Source organism: Seriola aureovittata, chromosome 12 (genome assembly GCF_021018895.1).
Source record: "Seriola aureovittata isolate HTS-2021-v1 ecotype China chromosome 12, ASM2101889v1, whole genome shotgun sequence".
NCBI lineage: Eukaryota > Metazoa > Chordata > Actinopteri > Carangiformes > Carangidae > Seriola > Seriola aureovittata.
The window spans coordinates 24,449,869-24,471,778 of NC_079375.1; the positions used below are offsets into that span (position 1 = coordinate 24,449,869).

Sequence of the window (21,910 nt, forward strand, 5' to 3'; positions counted from 1 at the left end):
TATTTTTCCCTGCCTCCCCTCACCTTGTAGTATGGCTGGCGATCCACAGGTGAAGGAGCAGTGTTTGCCGAAGGTGGTTCCCCCGGGGCAGCTGAATATGGCGTGGTAGACGTGAGACTGATCGGGCAGGCCGCAGTCTACAGGCTGACAGCTGACCGCACGATCCCACGAACCATGGAAACACTCCAGCTCTGCTTCTCTCTGAAGAGGAAAGAGAAAGAGACAAAAGATCAGAGCCGGAGGGGGTTTATGTGCCAGTTTGTGCCCTATTACACATCTGAGTTTGTACCTCTATCCACAACATTCCTAAAATTCTGCCTTTGAATTCTGCAGACACTTTCTTGGACTTGGAGAGGCAATGTGAAACTGAGCAGACAAGACAGAAAAATCTGTTTGGTTTCCCCATCATTCACAGGAGATGTTATTGAGTTATCCTGGTTTTGGGAGGTAAAAGAGGATGCAACCACAAATGCTGAGTGAGGAAAAGAAAAACAAAATGTTACAAATAGTCGAACAAATTACTGTAGTAGAAGCTGCTGGAAGGAAATACTGTAAGCCCCGTGCCTCTCTCATGCAACTTCGCTGCTGCCTATCTTGTATCTTGGTTTAAAATATGACAAATAATAACTTAACATTCAAAGGACAGTTTACCTGATGGGGCGGGGGAACCCTGCCATTGAGGACAGTGATACTGAAACCACGGTGACACTGAACGGAGCAGCGAGAGGCCTCCCCTCCTCCCGTACACCTACGGAGACACACTGATATATATAGGTAGTTCTTTTGGTTGTTGTTTCATTTTTCTCTGGTCCCCTCCGTGTGTTTGATTCCCCGAAGGTTCCTACCTGACGGACGCGTGCTCTAGCTGAGGAGGGCTGCAGCTCTCCGTCTGACACGGCTGCCGCAAACAGCTATTGCAGGGATGAGGGGGGAGAAGAGAAGAGAGGGGGAAAGGGAGAAGGAGAGGGATGAAAGGCCGGGTGAGACAAAGAAAGCAACTAGGAAGCCTAAACTGATCACTATTTCTGTCTCATCTAATTCGAGTTAGATCAGATTAAAAAAAAAAAAAAAAATACTCCAAGGTTTTAGGAATTTACCTGTTATGGTAACAGTTCGACAAGAAGTAGCATGCTGCCGCTGTGGAGCTGACTAATGCCTCGCACAGCAAGGCCAAGCCTGAATACTGTCTACTGTAAGGACAGTGTAATGCAATCAGCATCTGAAAAACATCTGAAATATTTATTTTATAACTTTCTTTATCTTCCGTCTTAGATAAGAATGTTTTTCTTTGCTTCTGTTGTCCCCTTTTTTTTTCCAAGCTCAGTAATGAAAGTGACCAGTCCGTGTGTGTGAAAGCATGCGTGTGTTAAGTAGGTAGCTGTGGGAGAGCCCACCCTCTGATGCGCACCCGGTCAGGGCGAAGGTGCTGAAGTGACAGGAGGTCCTCAGAGCCACGCCTCCCACTGCCACAGAGCGGGAGGAGAAGAGGAGGATGATGGAGGACGTGAGGAAGAAGGGCTGAGAGAGGTCGTGGGTCACATTCACCACCAACGGGTTCCGGTGGCACGAGAGGTCATACGTCCCTGGGTGGAGGAGATGGAAGGGTTTCAGTGGTGGTTTAGCTCCTAACCTGTTTTGGTCTTTTATCAAAGAGCATGATTTTTAAAAATGATCAAACACATACAAATCTGTACAGGTTAAAAAAGTACCTAGTGAGTGGTTTTTGCCAGTAGTATCAGACAGAAAGAGGGTGGCTGTCCTCCGACACTGCTCTCCAGACCACGACCCGTCTGAAGCCAGGTACACCATTACAGAGGCTGCCACTCCAGGATTGACGAATCCCACCTGGATCAATGGTAAAAGGGACAACAATTACACAGAAAAGAAACTTGACTTGTTGTTTAACAGATCACAGTGCAGTCACTGTGCATTAAAAATGTGTTGCATTTTTTGCATTACACCTTCACTGTGCACGGCTTGTATCAGGATAAAGGGTGCACACGTTACAGTACATTCCAGTGAACTCAACGCTGCATCATTTGGAAGTCAGCCAAGGGTTCTTTGTTGCTCAACTTTTACACCGTGCTTTAGCAACTCCTTCTGGCTGCTCAGTCGCCTGCACAGTGGAGGGTGGAACTGGGAGGACAGTATGAACCTCTTGTAGAGCTCCTTTTGGCAGGTGATAAGCAGCTGGTGACGCACCGTAGATGTGTCTCAATTCAGGGGCTGTATCCTTTCAAAGGCTGACGTGATAAGGTTGTCCTATTTTCCAAGGCTTCAAATGTGTTTCCCAGTGAAGAATCACTTTTTCGAACAGAGAATATGGCCGACAAATAAAAGGAGAGTCCTGCAAAGACCAGAACGTCTCATTTCAGTTCGGCCTTCGTAGTTTACATGCTCTTCATAGTGCGCGTCCTCTGAAGGTTGCAGCCCCTGAATTGTGTGTCTCACTCGTGTCAGTCTCTAGTCTTCTCCGGGAGTTAGAAAAGGGGGACAAGGACTGAGCACGGCAATAACTGGGCATAACAGATGTAGGTCTACGCGTGAGTTCATTGATTGGCTCTGACCACGAGGAGAGCGCGCTGTAACATGCTCGTGCATGATACCGCAGAAGCACGGTAACTGTGTTGTGACTGGAATACAAGCTGACGCTGTTCTCTTGTTCTCTGTTTCAGAACTACACACTTCTCACAGCCACCTATCAGGCCTGCAGACTGTGAGTGCTTCACCATCAAAAGAGTGATTTTGGGGTAAAGTACCACTTCAAAAGAAATTTTTTAAGATCTTTTCTTCCAGATGAAGATATAGAACTGTGTGAATGAGACCGACGCCTTTTTAGAGAGCCGGCAGAGATGGATATGACAGAACAGCTGAGAAATGCTTTTCAGATCAATTAAGACAAGATATTTAAGCGAGGGAGGCCTTTCAGAGACAGAGAGAGCACTTCAAGGAAAAAGCTGGCAGACATGGTGTTATAATGAAGCCTTTTCAGACAGTGAAAGAGTCTTTAGGGTGAAGGCGGCCCTCCAGAGAGGTTGCAGAAATGTGTCTGATAAAGAGGGCGTCCATAAAAAAAAAAAAAAGAAAAAGCAGGGAGTGGAAAAATGAGTCATTCAACAAAGAAGTGGAAATGATGAGAGAGGAAGAAAAAAAAAATGAAAGAGTATGTGCGAGGGAAGGAGAGAGGCGAGCTCCTGACTGTAAAGGACTCTGTAATCCAGAGGATGACGGACAAGGTTGTGAAGCTATCAGTCAAATCAACAGCTAGCCTACGCTTAGTCTGGGCCTGCGGAGTTGATTGTGGGAACTGCGGCTATGGAAAGATTAAATAATACAAAACTACTAAATATGAGAACCAGACACAGGTCTGGAATGGAAAACCAGGTCCAAATACGATGCAGTACACAAACCAGGACATCTACAGTGAAGCGCTGTTGGCTGGAGGACGTTGGGAGTCGCAAAGATAAGATGGGAAATTATGTAAATGAATCACTTTAACTGCAGCAGCTGCTCTTGTAAATTGCAATTCTCTGTCAACACAGGCTTTGACAACAAATACAAATGTCATCGATTGGACATGTTGCTTATTAATCACAAATAAAGAATTAGTTCATGATATGTAATGTTCAAGAATAATGTTTAAATTGTGTTTTTTGTTGCCCTGTATTTTCTGGAGCCGTAATAAATTACAATTATGAATTATGTATTCAAGAGATCTATTTATTAAAACAAAATTATTATTATTCCTTCAGATGCCAGTGTTTTAATAACTTCTGAACCTTCTAAGTAATCAATTGTGAATTATGAGTGAATTATATAACACTTCCACTATTAGTAAACTTGTAATGATCCTTATTGAAAGATTTCAATGATTAGTATCCTCGCAGTCAAACTTAAAACTACAAATACACAATAAGCACGATGTTAGTCATGATTTGGTAATCATCTACAGATCATTACAACTCATAATTCACAGTTGACCTTGAAAATGAGTAATTATTGTAACCAATGCGTTGTATGAATAATGTATTTGTTATAAAGCGAGGAATGTGTGTGTGTGTGTGTGTGTGTGGAGGTTTGAGCCAGCGGTCTGTGAGAGAGAGGCCCTTCAACCCCATTTAAAAAAAGAATTGGAAAGTGCTGGACGCTGTCGAAGAGTAGCCACCCACAGTCATTCAGCGGAGGGGAGAACAGATACAGTATGTGCAAACACACACACACACACACTTACCTTCAGCCAGAATGAATGTTCCAGGTCATTGTTTGTGTCGGACGGGGCTGTGCAGGGGAACCAGGCGTCGCTGGGCAGTTTCTCACTCACGTCCAGGTGCTGGTACCTGCAGAGCTTCACACCAGACAAAAGAAAACTCTCTGCTCATTGTGCAGCAAAAATAACAACTAATCCGCAGTCAGTGATCATTTTATTAGACACATCAACTCCAGACCTTTTATTGTGACGACAACCTCATGTGAAAACTGTTTATTCCACTGTCACATGATCTAATCTGTGGTATCATCACGATGTAAAGTTTATTGTGGGGCAATAAAAGGTTGACATAAAATCCATTACAGATTTTTGTAGTAATTGTCTAAATTCTGTGAAAGTGTGTTGCGCCTCGAGAAGAGCCGCAGATTCTCTGGTGGTGAAGCAGTCAGCCGGGCCGTGCCGACTTTATTCGGGACACTTTGACTTGTTTTGTTTATCGCACCCTTCTTCCTACAGACACTGTGGCGTGAAAGATCCCAGGAGGTTTGCCAGTTCGGAGACACTGAAACCAGTGTGTCTGACACCAGCAATCCTCCCATGATAAGAGTGGCTTAAATCATGTTCTGCGCGCCGCCGAGCCGAACTTACTTAACTCTGCATCATTTGCACGTGACCTCCTGCGTGGAGGAGCGAGGCTGGACGTGAGCACGTTTCTTTTTTCTTTCTTTTTTATGGGAGATGTCAGAGTTGAAAAATGATTGATGTATTTTGTACCTAAGTTGTAAAAAAGGAAGAAGGGAGTTACGCCGTATTCAAAGTTGCTGTGCTGTCATGGAAAGTTCTGCCAAAATCTCCTCACAAAGTTAAGTGCAGAGCCTTTCTTTCAGGCTTGTCTTTACCGGTCGCTGCTCAGTTTAACTCACGAGACTTAAAGAGCTTTGTTGGCATGTTTTTAAATAGTTTTTGCCCTGAGTAAAAACAAGGCTCTTCTCACTATTGTTCTGATCTCTCATTCAAATGTTAGAATAATGTAGCCGAGGGAAAGCAAGAGTGAGAGAGGTGAAGGGACCAATCAGGAGAGATTGATTAAAACAGCGTTTTTTTAAATGAAAATAACCTCCGTCCAGACGAGCGTTTTAGTTTCAGAAACGATCTCCCTCCTTATTATCGCACCTGAAACACGCATCAGACCGATCTATGTGTTTGATGATTCACATATGAACGGATCTGAAAGAAGTACTGATTTGTGAGCAGAGACTGTTGCAATACAACTTCCGGCCACAAGTGGCAGCACTGAAAACAAAAGTATAGTGATTTAAGTGAGGAAGAAATTATGAGTAAATTATCATCTTGAGTTTTACATGCATTGTATTGGTTTTAATGTCCTTTATTGTGTCTGTGTTTCTATCAGAGGTTGAACTCTCCACAACTGATGAAGAGAAGTTCACCCACCTCTGTCTGGTGTGTTTGGTTATTTTTTTGAATATAATTTCATCAGCACCGAACGCCTGAAACGATGCTTCACTTAACTTCTGGATATTTTGTCTTCTGTGATGATTTAGGTGGTCGCTTCCAGGTTGGGAGAATTTATGTGGACAGAAATAGTACAGAGATGAAGTGCGCTGAGCATCCAAGAAAAGTTGAATTGAGGGCAGTTGGATTTGGTTGTAGATATTTCACCTTTCATCCATCACGCCTCTTCAGTTCTGACTGACTGGCGGGGAGAACCCAGTATTTAACCTCAGGGTCTCCCCCAAAGGCCAAATACCAGGGTCTCCCCGCAAGCCTACACCCGAGTCCAACTGCCCTCAGTTTCACTTTTCTTGGATAACCACGACCTGGATGAATCTCCACAGACATGTAAAACGGCTGAAACAACCACGCTGTTTAGAAATGCAGCCAGCTGCTCACATTGTTGCCCAAGAGTTGAGGATTTCACCAACAGCATCCAGAAGGGTTTTATTATCATCTGGATCTCGTGGTCATTACTTTATACCTCGGTAATACCTTGGTGAGTGCCGGCTCCCCGGTGGCGGCGTGGGCAGGGCAGTGGTTGGGGTCCTGGTGGGAAGCGGTGGCGGAGGATGCCCACTGGTCCGTGTAGCCCACAGGTGTGAAGTAACCGCAGTCCTGAACGCTGGAGCCCCGCTCAAACTCCTCACATACACCGTCACCATCAAAAACATAACATTGACTGGGTTCACCTTGGGAGATGGAGACGAGAATGAGAGAGGAGGATTTATGAAAGAATATAAAGCCTGGTTTCTTAATCTGGCAGGGTATACTCTCATCCCCCACTGTTACACTCCCATCCAAATCTATTTGTCAGTGAACCAAACCTGAGCAAATCTACTCTGTATTTTCGTTGGCCACTTTTAACGTTAGCCACGTCAACTCAGCCGTATCTGACTCTCTGTGCTGTCAACAGACTGTAAATTATGGAAAGAAATGAACTTTGACTTCAATTAATTATTAAAGATCACAATAGTTTTGTAATGTTAACGGGCAGAGCGAGAACCTGCCGTTGCGACTCGACCGGTTAGTTTGATCCCATAAACACCTTGATGGGCCGCTGGTATCCGTGTCATCAGGTAACAACAGCAGCACTATGTGTTACAAAGAGCTGTCAAAGCCATGTTTAAAAACTCACTCCAGGTCTGGTAGAAAACAAAACTACAGACAGGAGGATATTGCTTTTTCCTATTATTGTGTCTGCTAATAAATTTAAAATTCAGTAACATTGAGCGTCGGGAAAATAAAACAAAGTCACTCGATACCTGTCGGTGAGAGCTGAACATTTAATCTGCTGCAACAGTATAAACTTATTTTTAAGGTATTCTGTCATTACTGCACAGCTGACGATAGAGCACGACAGGAAATGAGGGTCTGCCTCGTTTTAGTCGATAAAGATCTTCACTGACAAATGTGCAATTCATCTGCAGAGAGAGAATACTGGAGAAATATTTTTCATGAATTTTAAAATGTCATTCCAACAAGATTTTTTTGAACTGATTTAAACATTTTTCATGAGTATGTACAGGATGTTTCATACCTTCATGAAAGCCCCACAGATCACCAACATTTAAGGCTGTTCATGGTGTAGAAAAGAACATGTAATTTAAAGCAAGTCTTTATGTAGACAAAAAAAAAATCTGAAGTCAAGCTCCACTTACTAGCTTTTCTGGAGCTTTGAACCACATCTCACTATTCTTTATTAGTGGATGGAGTTTGCTCATTTGACATGGATACAGCTTGGCAAAGTTGAGCCGTTTTTGCTTTTGCTTTGTTTTTCTCGAGCTACTAATTCCAAGGTCAAGAAGGAACTTTCACATTCAAGTTTTCATCTACTTTTTGGTTTGATTTAGTGTAAGATATCCAGCAGAAAGGTTCTCAGTCTGGCTCCTCTGTGCCCTGGAACAAGCTCAAAGATGCTTTAAGATTTTGGTAAGAGCTAAAAGTAATATATAGTAAAAAAATCAAACCCCAACAATTACAATAAAACCAAATAAAGTCAGACCTTGGTCATAATTACTTTCGCAAAAAAGGTTCTCTCTAGGAATTTTAGACTTTGGAAAAGATGTAATTGACGTAAGTTGAAGGAAAAAATAGGCCATTAAACTCCCTGTAATACAGTTGTACCTGAGCTCTGAGTGATATAGTATGTGCAATACAGTAAGGGTATTGACATAATGTACTGCAGAGTGGGAAGCATAAGCTTGAACAACAGCTTGTAAAGCAGCAGCTATTCATAAAAAGGGCGGAAAACACTTCAGAAGTTTGGCCTCATTAAAATCTGGACAGCTGCAGAAGTCAGGCAGACGGAGCCGTGTCAGAGAGTCGGTGCTGCACAATTGGCTTCAATTAGTTGACGGAAACATGTTTCTGATAAAAAGCAAATTAGGCTTAGACAATTCTACGCCATATTGTCATCCTGAGTTCATTTGGCAATACTAGATTAAGTGAACTCACCAAACACTCCACCCCTGCTTTGACAACACCTGTGAAAATGATTAAGTCTTTTTAATTCCAAGTCTTGTATTTTTTAAGCCTTACAAAAGAGGACTGATTGACAATCTTTGACTTAACTATTAGGACCATCTGTTTTTTATTAAAGGTCAGCATGCTGTAACTAGATTGTGCAATTTCACCTTCATTTAATCAGGCAGTAAAAAAAAAATTAAATTAAAAATCTGTATAATCTATTAAAAAAAACAACCTGAAAGCAGTATTTCATTACAACCATAACAAATGCAGCTTGTCCGTGGCCGGTCCGTGACAAGATGACTGTAAAAGTAGCTGGTGTTGTAACTGCACAACTATAGTAACTTGTATAAGTCGAACAGCACAAGAGCAAGACAGTTTGGCGTGGCGGGAGTTAACTGGGTCAAGCAAATGTGGCAAGAAAACCTAAACAAATATTCTGTCTATGACTAAGAAGTACAACTGAATAATTGGTTTTAAGAGTTGCAATTTGTAAAAACCTGTTTTTGCCAAATTGTTTTCCTTCCTAGTCATGATGTCTTTTATTGTAAAACAAGAGATGTAATAGCTTCAGTCACGGCATGGCTAGCCCTGGTGGGAGACGAGGGGAGGGGAGGGGAGGGGGGTCGGTCTCTGCTTGTTTCCCCCTGACAAATAAATTGACTGGATGATGGAAATTTTAGCCCTGTAACAAGCTCTCGTAACACCACACATGAATAACTACCATCCAGCTGCCGGTGGAAACAATACATGGCCTAAAAAGGAAGCGACTAACATACTGTGACCATCTCAACTGACCTGACATATCTTCTTAGCGATATTATGGAATATTCATGAAATCACCCAAAAAAGTTGGACATCATAAAAAGCCACACTTATTCAACTTAGCTGCTGGCGACTGAGGAGCGTTTGGGCAAACATTCCTTTATATGGAGGATGAATTTTAAGGCTGTGGAGGAACACCACATACCACAACAGTGGAGCTGATTCCTTGTGTCAATGTGGCTAATGCCTGCTCTCATCTGGTCCAAGTCTCTCAATGAGAAACAGAGACACTTGGAGACACACGGACGTGTTAGTGCCAGGCCTGCGATGTGTATGAGGCTATTAGGGCCGCCATCACAACATAACGCAATATCCAGTGTGTGTCAGTTAATATACATGAGTAAATAGCTAATTATGTGACATTATGAAATCATGCATGAGGTTCGTGTTCTCAGCGGTCTCCGTCTGGCTTCACCACACTGCATTTTTGAATGTTTACCTAATATTAAGGTCAAAAAAACACATGTTGACAGAGGCGCAGTCTTCCGCCATCTGCTTACAATGCCATATTTTTGGGTAAACTCCCTTCCATGTTGTGCTGTGAGGCTTCTGTTGTGGCCTGCCTGCATGCTTCAGGCTGGGCAAGGGTGCAGACACAAAGTATTGTTGTCCTGTGGTGGAATCGCAGACGATGGGTGCACTCTCTGTGGCTTCTTTGTTTGTCTTCAGACATGTTATGCTGCATGGTTTCGGTGCTTTTCGCTGCCTCTAACACCACCTGGCCCAGGGTCAGCTGATGGGTGAAAAGGGTATATGGGTCGCATGCGAAGAGTTTTACATGCGGATGGTCTGTGTTTTAGCACGTAGCAGTTACTGGTACTCTGTACACTTAATGTGAAAGTGGACAGTCATTGAAAACTTAGAAGACCCTCAAACTGTCTCTATCAGCAATGAGCCAGCAACAGTAAAACTTCACAGGTCACTTTTAACCTTTTGGAAACACAAACAAAACATTAAACGGAATCTGAAGGTCAGAGTTTAAAAAGTTTCTGAGCCTTAACAGGTGAATCTTTTTTTCGGTGACTAAATCTTGAACAGCCACCAAGCTTTCTTCTGGCAGCCACATGACTCACTGCACAACAAATTAACTGTTTCTTAATGTCTCTCGTTTTACCATAAATCTCCGGTTGTTTATTCTAAGAACAAATCATGCATTGTAGCCTAAACCTCACCAAAGTCAACCTGGCCTAAACCCTAACCACTGTTGCTCTTTCTTGTTGGATACAAAAAGCCCCCCCACCCCCCCTGCATGATTTGATTCTGGCGGTCAGAAACACAAGGTGGCCTCCAATCACTTAACTGTGGGGTTATTGTATAACAATTGTCAGAAGCAAAGGCTTTTACAGCTGGTTATGATCTCTCTCACTGGGGAGAGCTGGCCAATTGTTGCAGATGTGATTTGATAATAAGAAACTTATTACTTACTTTAGATAAAGCATATCAATAAAATAAAAAATGGCAACAGTGTCTAAAACACAACAACTTGTGAGCTGATTTCTGCTCACAAAGTGTCCAATCTGAAACCACAACACGATCTCTGATAAAAATCAATAAACTTCATTTATCAATATTCCCAAAGATTGTATCGGTTCCTTGAAATCTTACGAAGGCCAAAGCTTATTTAATAAAGGAAACATGCCTGACATATGTTTTGAGACTGAACAGTGTACTTTACTGCTGAAAAGTGTTTTTCTGGTGTTTCTGTGCCAGCCTAATGTCAAAATGCTTCAGGTCTCTAAACAAGACTTGTGAGTTAGCAAACCAAAAACTCACTTTTTACCCCTCAGCTCATCTGTTTTCTCTTACGTTGCTGTGATGTTACATTAATGGTTTGTGGAATCAGTTCAAGCCAGAAGCTTTCATGTCTTGTAAATTAAGTTTGATTGGCTTGAATTTTTTTCTAAATGCTGCTGCTTGCACAAACGAGAGAGTTCTGCCTATTTAGTCACTTTCTCTTTCACACTAAAAGTTTATATGGTATTCGTCTTTTACATGTAAGAGAGTGTGAGCAGAGCTGGTGGGTTTGGGATCGTATGATAATAAAAAAAGACTTGCCATTGTTTTGAAAGAAACCCCACAGCTCAATATTCTTTCAGCTTTAAAAGGTCCCATGTTTTAAAGGTCAAGAAGTGTTGATCCATGAGAAGATATGTTTGTGGTTTTAAGATCCAAAAACTATCTCAATGTAGTTTTACATCTCCTCTCTCAGGCTTCTCTCTAGAGCTCTAGTAAGAACAGGTCACTGAGCCAATCAGAAGAGAGGAGGCTCTGAGCCTCTCTTCTGATTGGCTCACTGTTTCTGAGTGATCCAATAAAAAATATGGCAGATTTCAGGTAAAACTAAATACTGAAATCCTGCAAGGTTGGATGGTGGGTCCAGGTGGGCGGGGCTTGGGGCGTGTCTGAGGGCATTGTTTTGTTGTGACATCACAAAGTAACAGACGGCTGGTTTTAAGGCTCAGTTTCTGAATACAAGCTGTGTGCATTTCTCTGTGGACGGAGCACTTTGATACTTTGATACTTTAGACCTGATCTATAATTAAAAAAGACAATCTCACTTTATACAATATGGGACCTTTAAAATGTGTGTAAACTCAAGATGGACCAGTGAAAGTGAATGAAACTCACTCACCGTTACAGTTGAAGCCCATCTCCTTCTGACATTTCTTAGAGCAGCCGTCACCATCCAGCAGATTACTGTCATCACATTCTTCTGTCCTACAGAAAGGACCATAATCATCACTTTTAATTCCAACACAATCCCCTATTTTCAAAGTTTGATTGGTCACCACCATCATTAGTCGTGTTAATATATCCACTTTAGTGCACAGACCCTTGTATGTGGCCATCCCCACAGTAGGACTGCCCATGGGTGTAGAGGAGAGGTGAGGAGGGATCGCTGAGGAGACCGTCCGCCTCCACCTGGATTGTGTACTGGTACTCAACTCCCTGCGTTACAGAGCTGGAGAGGAGAGGAGAGGAGAGGAGAGGAGAGGAGAGGAGAAGAGAGGAGAGGAGAGGAGAGGAGAGGAGAGGAGAGGAGAGGAGAGGAGAGGAGAGGAGAGGAGAGGAGAGGAGAGGAGGAGAGGAGAGGAAAGGAGAGGAGAGGAGAGGAGAGGAGAGGAGAGGAGAGGAGAGGAGAGGAGAGGAGAAGGAGAGGAGAGGAGAGGAGAGGAGAGGAGAGGAGAGGAGAGGAGAGGAGAGGAGAGAGAGAGAGGAGAGAGGAGAGGAGAGGAGAGGAGAGGAAAGGAGAAGAGAGGAGAGGAGAGGAGAGGAGAGGAGAAGGAGAGGAGAGGAAAGGAGAGGAGAGGAGAGGAGAGGAGAGGAGAGGAGAGGAGAGGAGAGAGAGGAGAGGAGAGGAGAGGAGAGGAGAGAGAGGAGGAGAGAGGAGAGGAGAGGAGAGGAGAGGAGAGAGGAGGAGAGAGGAGAGGAGAGGAAGAGGAGAGGAGAGAGGAGAGGAGAGGAGAGGAGGAGAGGAGAAGAGAGGAGAAGAGAGGAGAGGAGAGGAGAGGAGAGGAGAAGAGAGAGGAGAGGAGAGGAGAGGAGAGGAGAGGAAAGGAGTAGAGAGGAGAGGAGAGGAGAGGAGAGGAGAGGAGAGGAAAGGAGAAGAGAGGAGAAGAGAGGAGAGGAGAGGAGAGGAGAGGAAAGGAGAGGAGAGGAGAGGAGAGGAAAGGAGAAGAGAGGAGAGGAGAGGAGAGGAGAGGAGGAGAGGAGAGGAGAAGAGAGGAGAAGAGAGGAGAAGAGAGGAGAGGAGAGGAGAGGAGAGGAGAGGAGAGAGAAAAAGAAAAATGGTTCCGTGAGTGCAAAACATTGTGCTTTTTTTTGGCATAATAAATAAAATTATTAAATAGCAGTCCAAAGTTCGTTATGTTCTTAAAAGGAGTAGAAAGCACGATTCTTACTGCTCTGTATTACAAACTGATCATATAATCTTTACAAGCCTGTTGATCAATACAAGTGACTCATCTCAAAACTAAGAGAGAATTATTGTGGTTATTTGTGCCAGTGTGGTTAACGATGACCTAATTCTCTTGACAACATCATTGCTTTCTTCCTCCTTTGTACTGAGGAAGCTTTGTATTTACTGGTGCCCCCCCCCCCCCCCCCCCCCCCGACAAGTCAACGCTACATTAATCCTGATGGATTCTACAAACAGCGGCTCTCTGGATCGCGGCAACAAAAGTGGAACTTGTACTTACAGTGGCTTCTATCTGTAACCTTGCAGTATCCAGTGACCTTAGAGCCCAACAGCAGGAAGTGTGTGTAACGATACCTTCGCTCCAGTGTCAGGACTATTGACCTGTTTTGGTGGGCTGCGTCTATAAAAAGAGCCTCCTCCCTGTTTGCAGGCACAGAGCTGCTGCTTCAGTATCCTCCTGGTACACAGATCAGCTCAGCATCTGAGGTGTGTCCAGTTTCTCCAGACTCCACAAATTTCCTTTATTAATTATGGATCAGATAAGTGAAGAATTTGAAAAGCTCCCCTCCGGCTATTTATCCGTACTGTATCTATATTTGTCAATATTCTCCAACCATCTGCCCCCATTCCTTTTCTCTCTCTCCGCTCACTCCTTCAGGATATTTATGTTGAGGTTTAAGTTTCACTTCCACTTCCTCCCTTCATGTCTAATTTCCTCTTAAACTATAAACAAAATTAGCATAAAGCATTTTTTTTTGTTTTCAGAAAAGTTGCATAAATGCATTTGACTTTTCTTTTTCTTCTTTATTATCAGTAAATACTAAGTAGTTAAGGAGGCTGCCCGAGGAGTAGCAGGCGTCCCAAAAGTGATAACAGGAATCACAAGTGCTACTGCCAGCAAACAAACCGTCTCCATGGAAACTGTGAAATTTTACTGCTGTAAAATCTCTTTCATTGTTGCAAATTCCTTAACTTTCTTTCCTTAACAATGCAAACCATTAAAGAGATTCCGTGCAACACCCTTAAGTAACTCCCTGAGCTAAGGAGAAATTAAAAGTGTCATACTTGAGTAGAAAACTTAAGGTGTCTTGCGCAACCAGCCCCTGGAGAATACTCCACACTGTGCGCACTCCAAGAAAAAAAATAAATGCTTTGGCAACAAGTTTGTACAAAATTTTGTGCAACCATGTCTGAAGGCAGAGGTGTTTACAGCTGTCCCAGAAGGCCAAACTCAGGGGGGGGGGGGAACACACACACTTCCAAACACCTTCATGCTGTTGCAGTCAGTTATACACACCAAAAGTGATGATAGTAGTTGTGTGAAGTATGAAAAAGATACTTTTTGTTGGCGAAACTTGTTAGACGCAGACCTTGCACCCCCATGTCAGACAGATGTGTGTGTGTGTGTGTGTGTGTGTGTGTGTGTGTGTGTGTGTGTGTATGGGGGGGGTTTAGATGTAGTTTGACCATCTGACTGTCTTAACTAAAAAAGTGTCAATCTGACTTTCACACCCACTTCATGCAGTGATTGTCCAGCTGTGCAGGGTCAGGGTCAGGGTCAGGGTCAGGGTTTTCTCTCTTGTTACATACACCTATTTCTGTCATTTAAACATGCATGCAACCAAGTGCAACAGTATTAATGTCTTCCAGGAGAGACTATCTGAAAGTGTGCAGCATTTTCCCCACATTTAAATGATATTGGTTGGGGATAGTGATAAGTTTCAGGTTAGGATGAGGAGAAACAAATATGGAGAGGAAAACAGACTTCACCCCACTCAGATCACTTGTGAGTTCCTATCTGGTCAGACAGGATGTCATACGATCTAGTTTTGATCAAACATACCCCGTCCCAAACTGTCCCCATCCTCACTGAAGCCAAAATGATGATTTCTTCTCTCCTCTTTTGTGTTGTTTTATTCATATAAACTTCATTCATTGGTTCATTCATTTGTTTCAAAATTAGGTTTTCCTTCAACGTACAATCACAGAATACCTGATTAACAAAGATATCTGAAACACTTAGGAATAATTGCAGTCTCAAGCATCAAGTTAGGTGAAAATATTTTTGTTAATTAAACAGTCCTACTTGTCTCTCTCTCTCTCTCTCTGTTCCTCTTAGTCAGCCTGTGCTGACCACGGTGCAAGTTCAGCAGGAGGAAACGGCTGAGGACTTGATCCAAGCAGTTACTGGTGTTTATGGCCTCTGCTGCTCACATTTGGTTCATATTCAAAAAAGGAAGAAAAAAAAAAGTCTGCTTCTGCTTACTTCGCTTCACCTCTTCGGTGCTGTCGTCTCCCTCTGTCCCCCTTACCTTCCCTCACCCCTCGCCTCTCCTTCCCTCACCCACATTATCCTCCACTTTAAGTTTCATTTCTTCTCTTCAAACCTCTCTTCCCCCCACACCTCTGTTTTGTGTCTCTCTGTGCTTATCTACATCTTTTCCAATTCCCTTTGCCTCCACTCTCACTCCTCTTCTTTTTCATCCTCTCTTCCCCCATTATCCCACCCTCTCTTGCTCTCTCCTTTTTCTTCCAAACTCATTGCTCTCAAACACTCTCTTCTCCTCACATCAACCCCTCTCTGCCCTCCTCAGTCCCACATAACTTAATTCCCATCGGTTCTTACATCTTTTTGCACTTAGACACAGCTTGTGTAACATAGGAGACGTGTTCCCTGAAAAATAAACTGTTTCTGAAGCTGTGTCCACCTAACATCTGCCCCGCTCTGTAAAACAGCAACAGCTTCTCAGAAACTCAGAATGCCACAACATTTGAAATCAGCCCCAAATGATCTGCAATCATGTGACACAGCAGTCATAAACTGGCAGGTTCTTATCAGCTTTGGTGCAAAAGTTGTATAACAAGGGATGAGAGTAGAGAGATTTAAGGGTATTTTCAGGGAGGGCTGCTTTTTGGTGAGATAAAAACCAAACTGGCTTGTGGCTTTATATTTGGATTCCGGTAATCATTTGGACACCCCACAGTACGAGACAGGAAACAAACTGACTCAACTTAGCCCTGAAACTTCAGCATGCTTTTGATTGAGTATATGCTTGTTGAAACAGATTTGGATCGGTAGCCGCAGCTCGGCATCCCCATGTTGGAAACATTTGTGTTCTGAGCTTTTCAAACAGAACCAGACCCAAACACTTTTAAGAGATGAGCAGATGAGCAGATCTGAGGACACACACACACACACACACTCACACTCATAGGTATGCTGTGGAATTTATACTCCATCTTGGCTCTGAAAAACATTTTTTTTTTCTTTCACCCTCAGTCTTATTTCCCTCTGAACTGCTGATGTCTGACAAGCCGGTGTGTGAGTGTTTCTTTGTGTCTGTGTATCCAGCATTAGCAGTGGGCACTGCGTCCATGATATAAATATTCATCCACACCTGAGAGAAAACCAGACTCTGGAACTCGCCTCAAGTGGAGCCCTGAGTATTTTAAGGTGGTTTGGGTGGAAAAAACACCTGTCAATTCCCGTTATGCATTGTGGTTGCCTCTTGCAAAGCAAATCCCTGCCTGATTTATGAACAAAGAATGTCTGTACAACCACATTTCGGGTTGATATAACATTATTGAGTGAAGGTAATTTGCTTATACTCCAAAAAAGCCCTGAAAACATGAAAGCAAAGTAATCTTAGCTGAGTGAACATTTAACATTTACCTGTCAGTGAATGTCTGCTGAGTCTGGGGCAATGAGGGTTTGCCGGTGAAGGGCGGCTGCCGCTGAATCCAGTACAGCAGAGGCTGGCAGCCAGAGCACAGCGGGCTGCTGGTGCCTGAGGACAACATGGCTGCATCGATCTCCATCTTCTCATCAAAGGTGCAGAGTTTTATTGCGGCGATGGCGACACTGTGAGTGTCAAGCCGCAAGGTGAGGGGCATGTCACAGAAGACATGCTGGGGTCCAAGGTTAATGCTTTTGCCCGTATCAGTTATCAGCTCTACGTTGGCTATGGCTGGGTTGTCTGGAAAATGATAATAGAGACGGATTAGATAAATACTGTATGTAATCTGATAGAGATCATAGAGACCAAGGGCGTAGGTTTGCTCTCAACATTAGTAGGGACGCAACAACCCCGCCATCTCTCCAAAACAAAAAGATTGGCTTTAATACTGTCAACCAAACAGTTCATTAACATACGTGGTCTGAATTTACATTCAGGAATGCACATACATGAATGTAATATATGTACTGTACATGTGTTGAATTTCAATGTGTGAAATATATGTACATATGAAGTAAAATCATGTTTGTATTTAAAGTATAGCCTTTTTATGTAAAACGTACGTATGACTCGGCCGTGGGATCTTTCTGTGTGGAGTTTGCATGTTCTCCCCGTGCAAGTGTGGGTTCTCTCCGGGTTCTCCGGCTTCCTCCCACAGTCCAAAGACATGCAAAATGGGGACTAGGCTAATTGGATACTCTAAATTGACCATAGGTGTGGCTGTGAGTGTGAATGGTTGTCTGTCTCTATGTGTTTGCTCTGCGATGGACTGGCGACCTGTCCAGGGTGTACCCCGCCTCTCGCCCGAAAAGATGCTGGGATAGGCTCCAGCCCCCCCGCGACCCTACTAGAGGATAAGCGGTAGAAAATGAATGAACGTACGTATGAAACCTCTTAGAAATTGGAACAATGTCATATATTGACATATATGTCTAGCTAAGAAAAACATGTATTTTACCATGACTGTTTATATTATAAACATGTGTTACATAAATATATATCCATCCCAAAGCCTGTCAATATATGTTTATATTATATATGTAAATATAAAAAAGAAACTTATATGTTTAAATTTCAATGAGAAATTATTTTTAAAAACTCATATACAAACATGTCATAAGGCATTAAGATGTAAAAAAAAAAAAATATATATATATATATATATCATATTAAGGAATAAAGACGAGTATAGTAAATCATAAAAAAAAGTCATACTATAGTAAGGCATAAAAATGTGAAAAAAAAACACCCTAACCCTAAGGCATAGAGTTGTCATGGTATAATGAGGCATAAAATGTCAAAAAATGTCATAGTATAGTAAGACATAAAAATGTGAAAAAAAAACGTCATAGTTTAGTAAGGCATAAAAATGTGAAAAAAAACGTCATAGTATAGTAAGGCATAAAAATGTGAAAAAAAACGTTATAGTATAGTAAGGCATAGAGTTGTCATGGTATAATGAGCATTAAAATGTCCAAAAACGTCATAGTATAGTAAGGCATAGAAATGTCAAAAAATATCATAGTATAGTAAGGCATAAAATGTCAAAAAATGTCAAACTATAGTAATGCATAAAAGTGTCAAAAAACGTCATAGTATAGTAAGGCATAAAGTTGTCATGGTATAATGAGGCATAAAATGTCAAAAAACGTCAAACTATAGTAATGCATAAAAATGTCAAAAAACGTCATAGTATAGTTAGGCATAAAATGTCAAAAAATGTAAAACTATAGTAATGCATAAAAGTGTCAAAAAACGTCATAGTATAGTAAGGCATAAAGTTGTCATGGTATAATGAGGCATAAAATGTCAAAAAACGTCAAACTATAGTAATGCATAAAAAAGTCAAAAAACGTCAAACTATAGTAAGGCATAAAAATGTGAAAAAAAAGTCATAGTATAGTAAGTCATAAAAATGTAAAAAAATGTCATAGTATAGTAAGGCATAAAAACGTCATAGTCTAGTAAGGCATAAAATGTCAAAAAATGTCATACTATATTAATGCATAGAAATATCATACTATAATTACTACAATACAGGGCTCGAACCCACAACCTTGTGAATGTGAAGCCTCTGTCATACCCATTGCGCTACCAAGGTAGCTCTTTGAAGCAGGTCAAAAAACTTCCTAATATTGTAAGGTATAAAATTGTCATGGTATAATAAGGCATAAAAATGTCAAAAAAACATCATAGTATAGTAAGGCATAAAAACGTCATGGTATAGTAAGGCATAAAAATGTAAAAAAATGTCATAGTATAGTAAGGCATAAAAATGTCATGCTATAGTAATGGATAAAAATGTCAAAAAACGTCAAACTACAGTAAGGCATAAAAATGTGAAAAAAAACGTCATAGTATAGTAAGGCATAAAAATGTGAAAAAAAACGTCATAGTATAGTAAGGCATAAAAATGTCCAAAAACGTCATAGCATAGTAAGGCATAAAAATGTCAAAAAATGTCAAACTATAGTAATGCATAAAAGTGTCAAAAAACGTCATAGTATAGTAAGGTATAAAGTTGTCATGGTATAATGAGCATTAAAATGTCAAAAAATGTCAAACTATAGTAATGCATAAAAGTGTCAAAAAACGTCATAGTATAGTAAGGTATAAAGTTGTCATGGTATAATGAGGCGTAAAATGTCAAAAAACGTCATAGTATAGTAAGGCATAAAAATGTGAAAAAAAACGTCATAGTATAGTAAGGCATAAAAATGTCAAAAAACGTCATAGTATAGTAAGGCATAGAGTTGTCATGGTATAATGAGCATTAAAATGTCCAAAAACGTCATAGTTTAGTAAGGCATAAAAATGTGAAAAAAAACGTCATAGTATAGTAAGGCATAAAAATGTGAAAAAAAACGTTATAGTATAGTACGGCATAGAGTTGTCATGGTATAATGAGCATTAAAATGTCCAAAAGCGTCATAGTATAGTAAGGCATAGAAATGTCAAAAAATATCATAGTATAGTAAGGCATAAAAATGTCAAAAAATGTCAAACTATAGTAATGCATAAAAGTGTCAAAAAACGTCATAGTATAGTAAGGCATAAAGTTGTCATGGTATAATGAGGCATAAAATGTCAAAAAACGTCAAACTATAGTAATGCATAAAAATGTCAAAAAACGTCATAGTATAGTTAGGCATAAAAATGTCAAAAAATGTAAAACTATAGTAATGCATAAAAGTGTCAAAAAACGTCATAGTATAGTAAGGCATAAAGTTGTCATGGTATAATGAGGCATAAAATGTCAAAAAACGTCAAACTATAGTAATGCATAAAAATGTCAAAAAACGTCAAACTATAGTAAGGCATAAAAATGTGAAAAAAAAGTCATAGTATAGTAAGTCATAAAAATGTAAAAAAATGTCATAGTATAGTAAGGCATAAAAACGTCATAGTCTAGTAAGGCATAAAAATGTCAAAAAATGTCATACTATATTAATGCATAGAAATATCATACTATAATTACTACAATACAGGGCTCGAACCCACGACCTTGTGAATGTGAAGCCTCTGTCATACCCATTGCGCTACCAAGGTAGCTCTTTGAAGCAGGTCAAAAAACTTCCTAATATTGTAAGGTATAAAATTGTCATGGTATAATAAGGCATAAAAATGTCAAAAAAACATCATAGTATAGTAAGGCATAAAAACGTCATGGTATAGTAAGGCATAAAAATGTAAAAAAATGTCATAGTATAGTAAGGCATAAAAATGTCATGCTATAGTAATGGATAAAAATGTCAAAAAACGTCAAACTACAGTAAGGCATAAAAATGTGAAAAAAAACGTCATAGTATAGTAAGGCATAAAAATGTGAAAAAAAACGTCATAGTATAGTAAGGCATAAAAATGTCCAAAAACGTCATAGCATAGTAAGGCATAAAAATGTCAAAAAATGTCAAACTATAGTAATGCATAAAAGTGTCAAAAAACGTCATAGTATAGTAAGGTATAAAGTTGTCATGGTATAATGAGCATTAAAATGTCAAAAAATGTCAAACTATAGTAATGCATAAAAGTGTCAAAAAACGTCATAGTATAGTAAGGTATAAAGTTGTCATGGTATAATGAGGCGTAAAATGTCAAAAAACGTCATAGTATAGTAAGGCATAAAAATGTGAAAAAAAACGTCATAGTATAGTAAGGCATAAAAATGTCAAAAAACGTCATAGTATAGTAAGGCATAGAGTTGTCATGGTATAATGAGCATTAAAATGTCCAAAAACGTCATAGTATAGTAAGGCATAAAAATGTCAAAAAATATCATAGTATAATAAGGCATAAAAATGTGAAAAAACGTCATAGTATAATAAGGCATAAAAATGTCAAAAAACGTCATAGTATAGTAAGGCATAAAGTTGTCATGGTATAATGACGCATAAAATGTCAAAAAACGTCAAACTATAGTAATGCATAAAAATGTCAAAAAACTTCATAGTATAGTAAGGCATAAAAATGTCAAAAAATGTCAAACTATAGTAATGCATAAAAGTGTCAAAAAACGTCATAGTATAGTAAGGCATAAAGTTGTCATGGTATAATGAGGCATAAAATGTCAAAAAACGTCAAACTATAGTAATGCATAAAAATGTCAAAAAATGTCATAGTATAGTAAGACATAAAAATGTGAAAAAAAAGTCATAGTATAGTAGGCATAAAAATGTGAAAAAAAACGTCATAGTATAGTAAGGCATAAAAATGTGAAAAAAAACGTCATAGTATAGTAAGGCATAAAAATGTCAAAAAACGTCATAGTATAGTAATGGATAAAAATGTCAAAAAACGTCAAACTATAGTAATGCATACAAATGTCCAAAAATGTCATAGTATAGTAAGACATAAAAATGTGAAAAAAACGTCATAGTATAGTAAGGCATAAAAATGTGAAAAAAAACGTCATGGTATAGTAAGGCATAAAAATGTAAAAAAATGTCATAGTATAGTAAGGCATAAAAATGTCATGCTATAGTAATGGATAAAAATGTCAAAAAACGTTATAGTATAGTAAGGCATAAAAATGTGAAAAAAAAGTCATAGTATAGTAAGGCATAAAAATGTGAAAAAAAACGTCATAGTATAGTAAGGCATAAAAATGTCAAAAAACGTCATAGTATAGTAATGGATAAAAATGTCAAAAAACGTCAAACTATAGTAATGCATACAAATGTCCAAAAATGTCATAGTATAGTAAGACATAAAAATGTGAAAAAAACGTCATAGTATAGTAAG

The 21,910-nt window shown here is 40.2% G+C and overlaps 1 protein-coding gene across 2 annotated transcripts in view; it reads right to left on the reverse strand.

Annotated features, from left to right (window-relative positions):
- Positions 1-21,910, reverse strand: part of pappa2 (pappalysin 2) — an 86,659-nt gene that overhangs the window by 24,165 nt on the left and 40,584 nt on the right. For both annotated transcript variants that reach the window (XM_056392241.1, XM_056392242.1), the window contains exons 11-20: positions 16,606-16,909; positions 11,847-11,975; positions 11,646-11,731; positions 6,215-6,411; positions 4,232-4,345; positions 1,710-1,845; positions 1,409-1,583; positions 846-911; positions 652-748; positions 24-201 (exon numbers count right to left, since the gene is read on the reverse strand). In XM_056392241.1, the coding sequence (XP_056248216.1) occupies positions 24-201; positions 652-748; positions 846-911; positions 1,409-1,583; positions 1,710-1,845; positions 4,232-4,345; positions 6,215-6,411; positions 11,646-11,731; positions 11,847-11,975; positions 16,606-16,909 (1,482 nt within the window). The remainder of the gene's footprint in view (positions 1-23; positions 202-651; positions 749-845; positions 912-1,408; positions 1,584-1,709; positions 1,846-4,231; positions 4,346-6,214; positions 6,412-11,645; positions 11,732-11,846; positions 11,976-16,605; positions 16,910-21,910) is intronic.